Source organism: Passer domesticus, chromosome 16, assembly GCF_036417665.1.
Source record: "Passer domesticus isolate bPasDom1 chromosome 16, bPasDom1.hap1, whole genome shotgun sequence".
NCBI classification, from domain to species: Eukaryota; Metazoa; Chordata; class Aves; order Passeriformes; family Passeridae; genus Passer; species Passer domesticus.
The window spans coordinates 7,300,045-7,312,996 of NC_087489.1; the positions used below are offsets into that span (position 1 = coordinate 7,300,045).

The 12,952-nt window shown below is 52.0% G+C and overlaps 1 protein-coding gene across 1 annotated transcript in view; it reads left to right on the forward strand.

Annotated features, from left to right (window-relative positions):
• CDH22 (cadherin 22) overlaps positions 1 to 12,952 on the forward strand; it is a 76,097-nt gene that overhangs the window by 15,301 nt on the left and 47,844 nt on the right. Inside the window, exon 2 of the mRNA XM_064391051.1 lies at positions 9,056 to 10,009. Coding sequence (XP_064247121.1) covers positions 9,785 to 10,009 — 225 coding nt within the window. The 5' untranslated portion in view covers positions 9,056 to 9,784. The remainder of the gene's footprint in view (positions 1 to 9,055; positions 10,010 to 12,952) is intronic.

Here is a 12,952-nt window from a genome sequence, read left to right on the forward strand (position 1 = left end):
AGCATCTTCTTCCAAACCAGAAAAGCCTGTCTGCAGGCAGGGCAGTGCTGGATTTTAGCAGGATGTTGCAGAAACAATTTTCTTACCCATTATACTATCTTGTTTCTAATTTTTATTTAATGAGCTCCTCTGAAAAAAAGAAAATCGTTGTAACAGTTTTCTTAAGTGTGAGAGATCAGGCTGAAATTGGCATTAAGGAGACTAATTACACTCATTCTTCCACCTTCCTAACAGCTGTTTATTGCTGCAGGCTTGTCCTCAGGTGCCGAGGAAGACACTTAGCTTGAACCAAAGGCACCCAAAGAGGTATCTGCAGTGGAAAGTTGGTGCAGGCTTCTAACCTGGGCTGTGCTCAACCAGATGGCAGAAAAGTACTGTGAAAACTGCAGGTGCAGCCCCCCAGGTCTTGTCCTGGTTTTTTGCTGCTCTCTTGTCCTCTCTCACAACCTCTCAGTGTCATTGTGGAGGATCCTGTGGGGGCCTGGTCTGAGTCTCAAAATGACAGTGTGCTGCCAGGGGAAGGGACTTCCTCAGGCCTTCTGTGAAGAGGGGTTGAAGATCTCCTGTCATGAAGACTGAGGGATTTCCAAGGACAAAATTGTTAAGAGGATTAAGATGTATGGGGAAGAAGAGTGAGCAGAAGCAAGAGACCTTCCTGAAAGTGATGTGTGCCTGCCATAGTATTTATTTCACCAGAGGACTGAGTCTAAACGTGGCCTTGAACCTTGAGAAGCAAATTGAAGGAGGTTTCTTTGAACCTTTCTGTCTCACTATAATACCCACTTGTTATTCTGTGTAGGAATTTGAGGAGTCTTTCACAAGAGGTAGAAAGTTGCAGACGGAGCTATGAACATCTTCAATTTTCCATTTAATCACACAATATTGAATGATAAATAATTCATGCATCTGCCAAACATTGGCTTAAAAGAGCCCAATTCCCTCCACATTTGTCAAAGCGGAAGAATTCCATTTTGTGCTTTTTTATTTTACTTTGTCCTTTAATTCCCATCCAAATGGCCCATTGTCTGGGCCATCAGTTTTGATTCCACCCGTCCTGTTTTGGGCTCATGCCCTTCCTTTTGTGTCACTTTTGCTGGTGTTCAGGACCAGAAGAAATGCAGCAGGAGGCAAGGAGGGAGTGATGGTGGTCCCTGTGTGTCCTGGGGCTGTGCCACAGGTGCAGCTCTGGCAGGGGAGGCTGGGGAGGCTCTGCCCACTCCACAAGAGCACTTCAGCTTCCTCAGGAGGTGCTGAGGCATAAAAGATGCAGCTCTCTTAGGAATGCAGCTTCTGACTTTATACAGGGTGTTTGTAAGGGAATGACTTTCAAATACAGCTGTCTGTCCAGATCCTAAAATGAAAGGCTTGGTCTGAGCTCTAGAGCTCTCTCACCGCAGCAGGAGGAGCTCTGTCCATCTCAGAAGTTGTGACAGAGCTGCTGTGATGGCTGCTTCCACCTCCTCTCAGAGACTGTTTTTAAAGAGAAATTAAAAGTATTGTATTCACGTAGACAAGGCATGAAAATTCCATATTTGGAAAAGAATTGCTGCAGAGCGAGACCGTTATGGCTGTAAAAACCTCTTCCCTAGGGCAAATGTTGAGATTTTCTTTGCAATTAAAATTTCTTTGAAACTTGGACTAGAGAAGATTTAGAGGGGGAAAAAAAACCTCCTAAACTTTGAAAATACTTCTTTCCAAACAATGCTTGTGTGACAGCTTTAACAAATACAGTTCCTCACAGTGTGTCTGATAGCAGAAAGTGACTGAACATGAGAAGCCAAAAGGTTGTGAATAGCTCCTGCTCTGGCAGTTGCCTCATTTTTCTATTATAATTTCTCAAAGCAGCATCAAAGGGGACAATAATTAAACTTAAAGCAACTTAAAAAGAAGGGAGAAAGAGGCATGTTTAGTCATACAGACCTGAGCACTGTGTAGGTACACATTCCTCTGCCAAAACAACTTTTCTCAGCCGTGTGCAAGTTGATCTGAGAAGAAAGGCAGATGAAGGAGTTCCTTGCTGAGAGAACAGTTCCAAGGAAGCAGAAAGAGGAAATCCAGAGATTTACTTCAAAAACAAGCATGACTAAACTTTTACTATGGATAATGGGTTTTCTGCCCTGTTGTCAAAGCTGAGGCTGTGGTGACATCAGAGAGAGAACTTGATTTTATCATTGTCTGTCTGTCTTCTGTGCTCCCTATCAGGGCTGAAGACTTGCTGAAAGGCAGATTGCTACCAAATGTTGCCTGGCACAGTCTGGACCTGCATTTAGGATATGCTTATCCAGTAACTGGTTACATGACCCTTTCACTGTGTAAGTAAAGACAAAAGTAATTTAAATATCTTAATTCAAAAGCCTCCACAGTTCTGAATTCTTTTGCCACTGATCTCCAGCATTTGTACACAGTGTGATGCTATGTGCTCTGCAGTCAATACCTCTTGCCATCTCTTGCTTGATTAGCAAAATTTGGTGATATTTTGGAAAGGACACTGAGTTAGAGTCTGCCTTCTGCAGGATCCATTTCAGCAGAGGGTGCAATGGGAGTTCCTGAGCTTGCAGTGGCAAAAACCTGTCCAGTTCCAGATGCTCTCTGTGGCGCCACTATTCTGGTACTTTGTCCAGCTTTATCTGAGCATTGAGACTTAAATGCCACTGATGGGATCTGCTGGAATGGGAGCTTGCAGTGCAGTGGCTGTGATCATCATCTGCCTTGATGTGAGTGGGCACCCCACCCCTTTTCTCTCAGCAGTGCTGCCTTCCCTTGCAGAATGAGTGATGCGTGCTCATGTTTTCCAGTCAAGGACACTGGTTTTGGGGGCTGCAGCCAGGTTGTGCTGTTGACCCCTGGTGTTCTAAAACTGCAGAGTATTCCCTGTGGGGCAGAGGGCTCAGTGCCCTGGGCATTCCGTTGTCCAGCCCAAAGGAATTACCCTGAGGTGCCTCTTGAATGCTGGAGAGGAGCTGTGGCAGGTTGTGGGGATAGGGGTGGGTGCTTGGCCAAGGTGCTTGGTGTGGTACTGACATCTCTTGTCAAGAGACAGTGTGTGGGATGTTGAAAGCTTGATTGTGATACACCTGCCTGGCCTGGAGTTGACAGTGTTTTATGTCTGGCGAGATTGCCTCATCTCTCGTTTCTATATTTCAAGGAGAAGTTTATAAAAAGAAAAAAAACCACCTGTATTTGCCTCATCTTGTCTTACAATATCCAGTAGAGAAAGTGAGCTCCAGAGAGCCTGAGTTCATGTCTTAGCCCTAGGCCTGGAGATTATGAACCATCTTAAAGCTTTGCAGCAGCCTTGCCGTGCTTGTATTACCTCCATACAGCCGATCTGGGGAGTGTGCTCTAGCCAGCCTGTTCCTTTTCCCAGGAACGGGAGCTTTAAGCCGATTTGAATCCTGTTTAACAGGAGGAGACGTGGTCACAGCCCGTGCTGCACTGTAGGCAGTGCTGGGAAAGAATTGCTGTTGGTGTAATTGCTGCTTTTTCCTGCCCCATCTCCCAGCAAGGGCTGTCTGAGGCTGGGCTGTTGTGCTGCCCACGCTCTCAGATGTGAGGCAGGTGGGGTACAGACTGAGCTGGCACTAAATTTGACCCCCAGAGCTGCTCTTGTGCTTGCATGTGGCTCCAGCTGTTCCCTTGAGGTGACACAGCTGACATGTGGATGGTGCTGGAGCCAGTGCACACCCTCTGAGCTCAGTAAACGCACAGAGGGGTCAGAAAGAGCTGGGCAGGGAATGGAGGGGGCTGGTTGGTGCTGGAGGTTGGCCCCACTCTTTAGAAAGGGTCTCCAGATTGGTTTGCATGTTATGACAACAAGCTGGTGTGAAAACTGTGCTCTTCTTGCTGCTCTGACAGTGGTGCACTTATGGCTGCTTGCTGGGAGTGAAGTAGGAGCTTTTGTCTGTTTACTTTCTGTCCTGGGTTGTCTCCAGAGGTGCTGTAGTCCTGCCTGTTGGAAGCAGAGCTGCAAACCACTGACAAAGCTGTGACTGTGCTCTGCCTGCATCTCCAGCCTGCCTCTTGTATCTCCCCATGCCCTCCTCTGCATCTCCCTGTGAGGTGGCTGTGCTCAGTGCCAAAGCTGGCAGAGCAGTGCTGGAGCTGTGTGCCTTCCTCGTGGCTGGTCAGAGATAGCTGCTCCAGGCCCTGGGGATGCAGGCACAGCACAGCTCTTCTCATGCCCCCGTTGTCCCTGCACGGTGTGCCCTTGGGAGAGCACATTGTAAGGAGCAGCTCTGGCAGCATGGGAGTCCAAAGCTCCCAGTTTTCAGCCACAGGGTGGGATTCTGCCTGCAGGTGCTGGCAGCCACTGCTGTCCCCACCCCGAGGACTGTCCCTGCTGTGCTGTTGTCTGCTCCATCCCTGGCTTTGCTGGGCGGCAGGGCTGGAGCTGTGTAAGGGCTGCTCCCATGAACTCATTCTGCAGGCAGCTAATCCAGCAGCAAGAGGACCGTGGGTGTCAGGACTGAGGTATTGTCTCTATCCAGCAACCCTCCTACTGCAGCCTTCATTTCCTTCTGTCCTCTGGGCTGTGGTAAAGCAGAAGAAAGCCCAAGCTTTAAGGAGCTCCTCTCTTGTGCTTGGTATTCATGCTGTGGCTCTGCATTCTGGAGGGTGGCACAAGCAGAGCCTTGCTCTTGCCGTGCTCCTCAGCAGCCTTTGTAGCATCCCGGTGGCTGTTCTGAGCACCTGGAGCAGTCCTGATGCTTGTGCTGGTGCCACTGTGCTGGGAGGAGTGGGGAGCCAGAGCAGGACACCCAAGCTCATGTTTGCTGAGGCTGCAGACTGGGGTTGAGGAGAGAGGGCTCTCCTTCCCTGCCTTTGCCTCTTCTGGTACCTGGTGGGCAGTTCTGTGGTTTTTACCAATTATTAGGGCTTGTCAGAGGAGCAGTGCTGGTGTGCCAACCCTTCCAGTAGAGCTACGTGCATGAGGTCCCAGGGATGCTGCCTGGCCTCTGGGTGGGACAATCCTCCCTGGTCATTAATGCAGGACTGTGGTGTGCTATTGCCTGCCCAAGTCTTCCCCCTCCCCCTGCCTGCTTTCTCCTGCATCAGCCTGCATTTGTAAAATGAAATAAATATTGACATGGACGGGATGCTATTCAATTTGTCCTGATCACTGGGCTGCGGTGAGTTCTGACAGAGCACAGTGTAAAACATAAGCTCAGGATGTAATTTCTACTGTCAACATGATGTACAGTATAGCTGTGCCAAACGCACACCAACAAACTGCACGAGCTCTTGTGGGGAGGGAGGGAGGGGGGAGTTGTGCTGATAATTGGAAGCAGGGATGGCAGAGCAGCAGGAGAGGGGACATCACCCTGGGCCTGGGGCAGTGTGAGGGTCTGGTGCTTCACACTCTGCATGGAAACCTGCTTGGTGTGGTGAGTGCTGGGCACGCTGCCGTGTGGGAGCGTGTGTGCTGCTGTGGGCTGGGCTGGCTGCAGCAGCTCCCACTGGTTATTTACAGCCCTGCTGCTCACGTGTGGCTCAGAGAAGGGCCACTTCCAGCTCTTGGTGGAAGGTTTTCAATAACACAGGGAAATAAATACTGTGCTGGTCCTGGTTCTTGTGCGTGGGACCTTCTGGGGTGTCTTGATTCCTGCTGCTGCAAGGGCATGGACTTGGGGCTCTTGGCTTTGCAGCCTCTGGAAGAGGTCTGTGATGTGGCAGCTGGAAAGGTTCTGCACACTGAGGAGAGACATGACCCTGAAGCTGTCACGGACGAGACACAGGCTGAGAATTTGGCACTGAAGAAGAAGGATCTGGATCAGCAATGAGCCTGGCTGCAGATGTGTCTCTGGGCCCACATTTTGTGGTGCAGGGGACTGGAGGTCTCCACAGGTTCTGTAGTTGGGCTTTGGTGTCTGGGACCTGGGTGAGGCAGCTCTGGTTACAGCACCTGCATTGCTGCCCACAGGAAGAGCGTGCAGACAGCTCAGCTGAGAGTAGCTGAACTTTGGACACGTGACCAGCAAACTGCATCAGCTCAGATGAGAAATCTGTAAAGTATAAAAAACAGCACAATAGCTGAGACTATATGTGAGGTTGTTTCCCACAGCAACGCAGCCCAGCCCCATGGCTGCTCAGCAGGACTCTCCATGGCAGAATCTGCTCTCTGGAGTGCTCAGATGCAGCAGGGCTGAACAAGTTGCCTTGGGAACTGTGGGCCAGCTTGTCTGCCAGCCAGGGAGCAGCTCTGCTCAAGTGGAGCTCACCCACTGCAGCATCTCCTGCCCTCACTCCCTCTTTCCTGCCTTGCCTTAGTGTGTGCATTTAAGCTGCTATTCTTACTGGTTTATTGACACTGTTTGGGGCTGTGCTGTAACTCTGGTCAGGCTGACAGAGAAGGCCCAGAGCCCATTTCTGAACAGGGAGCAGTGTCATTTCTGTGTGCACAGGGCTGCCTGCAGTGTGTGCCTGGGGTAGCTGTGTCCTGGAAGAAATCAGATGCCACTAAGGTGTGAAATGGTGTGATGAGGGGAATGAAGGTGGCTCCTGCTGCTGTCACAGAGCCAGTGTTGGTGCTTTCTGCCAGCTGTGTGCCCCGAGTGCTGGGTTCTGGAGGCAGAGGGAATGTGCTGCCTTCCTGTGCCAGCTCGGCTGGAGACCTTGGATGCTGATGTTGGTTGTGGTGCCAGGATTTGCTCCATTGGACTGGCTTTCCTGCAGCCTCCCCATGTGTTCAGAAGGCCTTCAGTGTTGCAGAACTGCACCCTGGCACTGCTGCCTTGTCAGGCTTCTGGCAGGGCTTTATAAATCATTGTGGCTGGATCTGCTCCTGGATGGCAAGGACAGGATGCTGGGAGGGCAGAACAGGAGACTTCAGCAGGTGGTGGCTGCTTCTCCCCAAGGCTCTGGCTGACATAGCTGTCCTGAGAACACATGCAGATGGATTATTTTTTAAATTCTCTTTCTGGCAGTTGAGTTTACTAGCTACAACTCACTTGTACTCAGATTTTGGATGCAACCAGAGGTTTTGCCTGAAAAAGTGCTGCAGAGTGGCAGGCAGAGATGCTGGATAGGGTGTTCTTCCCACACTTACTGTTTGCTCTTGCTGCTGACCTGAAACTCTTGCTCTGGCACAGCTTATGCTGCTCAGTTTATCGACATGTCTCACTGTCTGGGTAACCTGCTCCAAAATAACCAGAGCTCTCCTAGGTGTGAGAACTGGGAGAGGTGCTGTTTGTGACAGCAGTGCACTATGTCCTGCTGTATTTATCTCATGTATACCCAGGTAAGTGTGATAAAGCACACTTGCACTTGTGCTGTTTTTGTGAGAGTCTTGCTCTGGAGCCTGCTGTGGGTTGGGCAGCCTTGGCTCTGTTCCTGCTGAGCAGGGACCCCAATCTCTGCATTTGTTCTGTGCAGTTACTTTACCCTCTGTGGGGGAAGAGATGGCTCAGTCTGTCCCCAGCCTACAGGTCATCTTGCTCCCCTAATGAACAGTGTTAAATACTCTGGTGTTTGATGTTTGATAGGGACCCTCACCAGCTGCCCTTTGGGAGCAGGGACAGGAAGCACTTCTGCGTGGGGAGGCCTGGCTGCAAGACACAGTTGTGGCACTGCCAACAACCTCACCTGGCTGGTGTGGAAATACCTTCATAACAAATGGGCTGGCAAGGAGGAGGGGTGGGGAGCAATGTTAGTGCTTCTGTACCATGATTTCTAACATAAAAATACACTGGAGACCCCGTTCTGCCTTGGAGCATGAAGTGCACAGGGCTGGCACATGTGACAGCTGATGTGCATGTGTGAGTGGAATTATAGCATGTGTGCATGGGGAGGAAATGTGTGTGCACACAAATGGGGCATAAACAGACAAGAGAAGCCAGTGAGTATGAGTGATCCTAGCTGTGCATGGGGTGGGATGTGTGTGAGACCTTTTGGTGAATAGATTTGGGCACATTGTGTGGCACACAACTTGTGAGCCATGAGCAGGCAGTGTAGAATGATGCTTCATGGTTCTCAGGGAAGTGTTTGTCCAGAGGGTGAATGCAGACAGGAGAGAGTGCAGCAGACATTCCCTGTTTGGGAAACAGTCCCGTTGGTGGAGTCACATGGGGGAGTGGCAAGTGAGGGACAGGGCTGGAGAAATATGTGGGAGCTGTCCCTCCTCTGAACTGTTCAGATTTGTGCAAAGCACAGTCCAGTTCCCTATGTATGGGGAGTAGATGGACATCTAGTCCAGGATCATTTGCCTTTCCATTCACCCTTTTTCTGCCTCCTCTTAAGAGTAGCAGCTGACAGGAGATGAATTCTGCAGACTGGTGCATGTTTCATGAGTAGATCAGGCTGTGGCTGGTATTGCAGAGCTCTGGTGGAACCTCAGGGCGTTGGTGCAGGGAGAGATGGATGCTGCATCCCCATCTCCTGATCAGGCTTCTCTCCATGTGCTCTCTGGATGCAATGACCCTGGGCTAAAGGTCTCATGTCTCAGCCCTCAGTGCCTTGAGGGTGGCTTGAAGTTTACACCAGAGCCCTTTTTCAAACTGTTACCTTTAGAGTTAGCCAGGTGGCAAAATGAACAGATGGTTTTCTGCTGCCCATGGCTGCAGAGGTGAGTTGACAGAAAGGTTCTGCAGGGAGGGCTTGCAGGAGTGTCTGGACAGGCTGTACCTGCCATGCTCAGGGGCTGGTATCCCTCAGTGTGAGCCTTGTCTGCCTGTGCAGGACTGCTGTGCTCTGGTCCTGCCAGGCACCAGCAGCTGTGCTGTGCCAGGAGTGCTGCTGCACCTCTCCTGACAGTGTGGGTGGGCACCAGTGACTCCCTCCAGGCACAGACCTCGCTCTCTCAACAGCCAGGACCATGTGGTGAGCGGGTGCAGTAGGGTCCTTGGTCTCTGAGTCCCTGCTGGAGCAGATGTTTGCAGTGCTGGGAGCTCTGCAGCCCTCCCTGTTGTGTTGCTGCTCTGCCAGGACCTGTGGGATTTGGCCCTGCTGTGGAGCACCTGGGGCAGGGCAGGTGGGAGATACTGAGCAAGGCTGGAGGAGCAGCACAGGGGGACATTGGGCTCTGTTTTCACACCAGCTCTGACTCCTTGGCTTTTTCCAGGCTCCTGGAGATGCTGCTGACTGCCCTGCACCTCCCCGCGTGAGCCAGCGGAGAATGGAAGTGACCGGAACCATCTGGGCAAAGGACCCTTCAGCAGGCACTGGGATGGTGTCCCCCTGAAGATGGGAGTTACAAATGGCCTTGTGAACTGCACGTGTGGCACAGACACCTGCACTGCCACAACCCTTGCACCATAGTCCCAGGCTGCAGACAGGCTACAGGACAGGCAGACGTTGGCCACAGCAGCTCATCCTGTTAACTGCTCTGTGAAAAGCTTTGTGGAAGAGCTCTCCTTCTCCTCCCGTGAATGCCAGCAGTGGGTGTCTGTGCCCCGTGTGCCCGCTGGCAGGGTGGGCAGCAGGCTGTGCCTCGCCCCCTTCCCCAGCCAGACTGGCAGCAGCCCAGCACGGAGCCCTGCAGCTCTGTCCCCGGGTACAAATGCCAGCTGCCAGCCTCTTCTCTGGAGACCCAGGAGCAGCCTGCGAGGCACCAGCACTGACTGCTCCCAGGCCAGCAGCAGCGGGCGGTCGGGGACGCCTCTTGTCACAGATGTGACTCACGCAGGACAGGAGCACTCCAGCTGCAGGGCACGGCATGCAGCAGGGACGGGGATGCTCTGCGCTCACCGGGCAGCCTCACGCTGCTAGTGTGGACTTTCCTCCTACTTTCCCCTAAAGGATGCTGGCTGCACGTCCAGAAGCTCCTGCTGATGCAGCCTCCTAGAGTGCCATGGCGAAGGGTCTGCAGGGCTGCTTGGGCACCATGCTGCTGCTGTTCTGTGCCATCCAGGAGCTGGGGTGCTGGGCCATGCACACGGCGGTGGAGGGCCCTGGCCTCGGGGAGCCCGGGGATCCTGCACTGCTGGCCGGCGGGCGAGTGAAGCGCGGCTGGGTCTGGAACCAGTTCTTTGTGGTGGAGGAGTACACGGGCACGGAGCCGCTCTATGTGGGGAAGGTAAGCTGACCTGATGTCTCCACGGGGCTGGCAGAGCCAGGGGCAGGGTGGAAATGCTGGCAGTGCTGAGCAGAGAGAGGGCCCATGTGAAGGTTGTTCACGGGGCCTGGCTAGAGAAATACTTTGTGGGCTGTGATGGCAGGAGCCTGGTCCCTGCTGAGGGTGGTGAGGTTAATGTGCTCCCAGAGGTGATAACAGGACACACCAAAATTTACATTTGTGTTCCTACAATCGTATACTGGCTGCTTGTGGTGTCTGGGGCTGGATTAAAGAAACCCTGTGCCTGTGGGAGCTGCTGGCAGGTGACAGTGCCTGCTGGGCAGGACTGGGTCTGCAGGCAGGAGCTCACCACACTTCCCTGGTGTGTGATCTCCTGGGGAGGCTGGACATGGACCTCTGCTCCTTCCACTCCTGGTGTCCTGAGGCTGAAGGAGCATTTCACCTTGGGATTACTGGGCTTTATCCTTTTCTGGGAGCTTTGGAGAGGCAGCTGCCCCATGTCAGGCAGATGTGGTGTTTGTATTTGGGTGAAGGCTGTGCTGGCTGTTGGGAGCAGTCAGAGGAGCACGCTACAATCCAGCTAGAGCTGGAGACATGGGCTCACCCCAAAGGAAGGTGCCCAAGAGCTTGTACAGCAGGGCTGTCTGATGGCCTCAGCCGTCTGGGCATGAGTCTGGAGGAGCTTGGAAATGGGTTTGTTGGCTGGGGGCCAGCGGGGATTTCAGTGGTGATTTGTGTCCGTTTCAGCAGACTCTCCAAGCCGCGCTCCTCCGCCGCCCTCGGAGCAGGCACAGCTAATTCATGGCTCCCCCGGGAGCAGCGGAGGCACCGGGCCCTGTCACAGGCCTGGCACTGCCTGGGCTCCAGCTGAACCGAAACCTACAACTCACCCGTTTTACAGCCCCTTTCCACATCACCCACCCCATCACCCGCCCGGCTCGCAACAGCAGCGTGACAGCGCTGCCTGTGGTCCCCAGGGCTGCCAGCCAGCAGGGCCAGGCTTTTCCTGGTGCTGGGAGAGGATGGAGTGCTTGCCTGGGACACTCCTTGTCCCCAGCAGTGTGCCAGCCCTCTTAGCACAGTCTGTGGGTCCGGAGCCTTCCTGCCCTGGGGGACCCTGCAGAGGAGCTGGGGATGCCCTCTGTGGATGCCTCTCACACACCTACATGTGCTTTCTGAAGGGCCAATACCATTTCCATAAAATCTGGGTTCTCTAGCTAATCCTTCTTCTGAACTGTAATTTCCCCTGAGGCTGCTGTCAGTTTGATGTGGATTTCTTTGGGTTTTTTAAATAGAATTATGGGGTCAGCACTAGTTACAAACTTCTGCATGTGGACAGATCTATTTTAGATAGAGGAGAGGATTAAAGGGAAAAAAGCAGATTTAATTAAGTTGCTAATATTTAAAGAAAATTGATGAACTCGGGCTTTATGAGTTGAAGCAAACAGAGTGCGCCTTTATTACGGGCTAGTTTTTATTTGATTTTCTTTCTTTTCTAGCCCCAGAGTCATTTTTTATTTGTGTATCTGTGCTTTCTGTTTAATTGCTTTTAATAAGGAATGTGCACCTCTGTTCATATTTAATTTTGATTTAATTATTAGTATGTAATTAATGGCTCCGTAAGAATTCTGGTTGTAGTCTTTTAGGACAAGGAAACAATTTTCCTGTTTAACAAATGGAACAGATCAGCCTGTTGTCCGCCCTCTGGATGTCCCAGCTCTGCAGGCACTGCTGTCCTTGCTTGGGGCTGATCTGCAGGCAGGGCTGGGTGGTCCCTGTGCTCTTGGGGCCCACAAGAGCTGTGTGATTTCAGTCTCCTGCCATGCCCAGGGGTGGAGGCAGCCCCGAGGCTGCGTGGGAGCGTGGTGCTCCCCAAGCCTGCCTGCTGTAACAGGGAGGAGAGAACATCCCTGACGTGTGGTCCGGGTCTGTGGCATCTCCCCTCGTGTTTCTGTAGTCTGAGATCTGGCCCTCCCCCATTAGTTGTTGTTTAGCCAAGCAGCACAGATTTAGCTCTTCTAATCTTCCACTGTAAATCAATCTCTGCAGCCCCTTGAGCCCAGGCTCCATTTTTCTTCCTAGCATTCCGGTTTGCAGGGATGCTGGTGTCTGCTCCAAGCAGTCAGTGATGAGCAAATATGTGAAGAGGATGTGCTGAGAGCTCAATGTGGTGCTGGATGCTTTATCTCTAGCCTAATTATTAATCATGAGCCCGGTGTTCAGCAGAAAATGCAGGTTTCTGCTGCCTGTGCAGCTGCCTGTACAGACCTGGTGCTCCTCCTTCGTTCTGAAAAGCTCACGGAGTAGCAGTGGGAAATGGGAGAGGATGATAAAGTGAAGAGGGCAGCAAGGTCTCCACCAGCCAGCAGGGAGGGTTGGGACTGGATGGCCAGGCTGGGATGGCCATCCCCACAGACCAGGGCAGGATGCTCCAGGTGGCCAGGGCAGGGTGACCACCCCATAGGCACATTTCCAGCCAAATCCATCACAGTGGTCCCAGACTCTGCTGGGATCACAGCCCTATTTGTGCGCTGAGTGAAGGTCTCCTTCCAGGCAAGCCTTGAGAGACGTGTCACCATGGGCAGTAATTTGTGAATGTTGTGCAAAATGCATTGAATTGCCTAATGTGTGGGTCCCTCACTTGTGAAATAAATACATAAACTGTATCTAACAAGACAAATATAATGAAGGCATCGTAAAAAAAGAGGCAGCTCTGGTATAAATTCTTGCTGGTAGAGCTGTATGTCTGAAAGGTGGATTATAGAAGTGCAGTTTGGAAGATTGAATGGCCCATAAACATTTTCATATTTCATTAGCCGATTAATGGACGGCTTTTTTCTTTTTGTGGAGGGGGGACATGACTTTGCTGATTCTAAGCAAAAATTGTAGGAAACAAATGAAAGCAGCTGATGAAACCTTTCCGGGGACCTGTCCCATTATGGA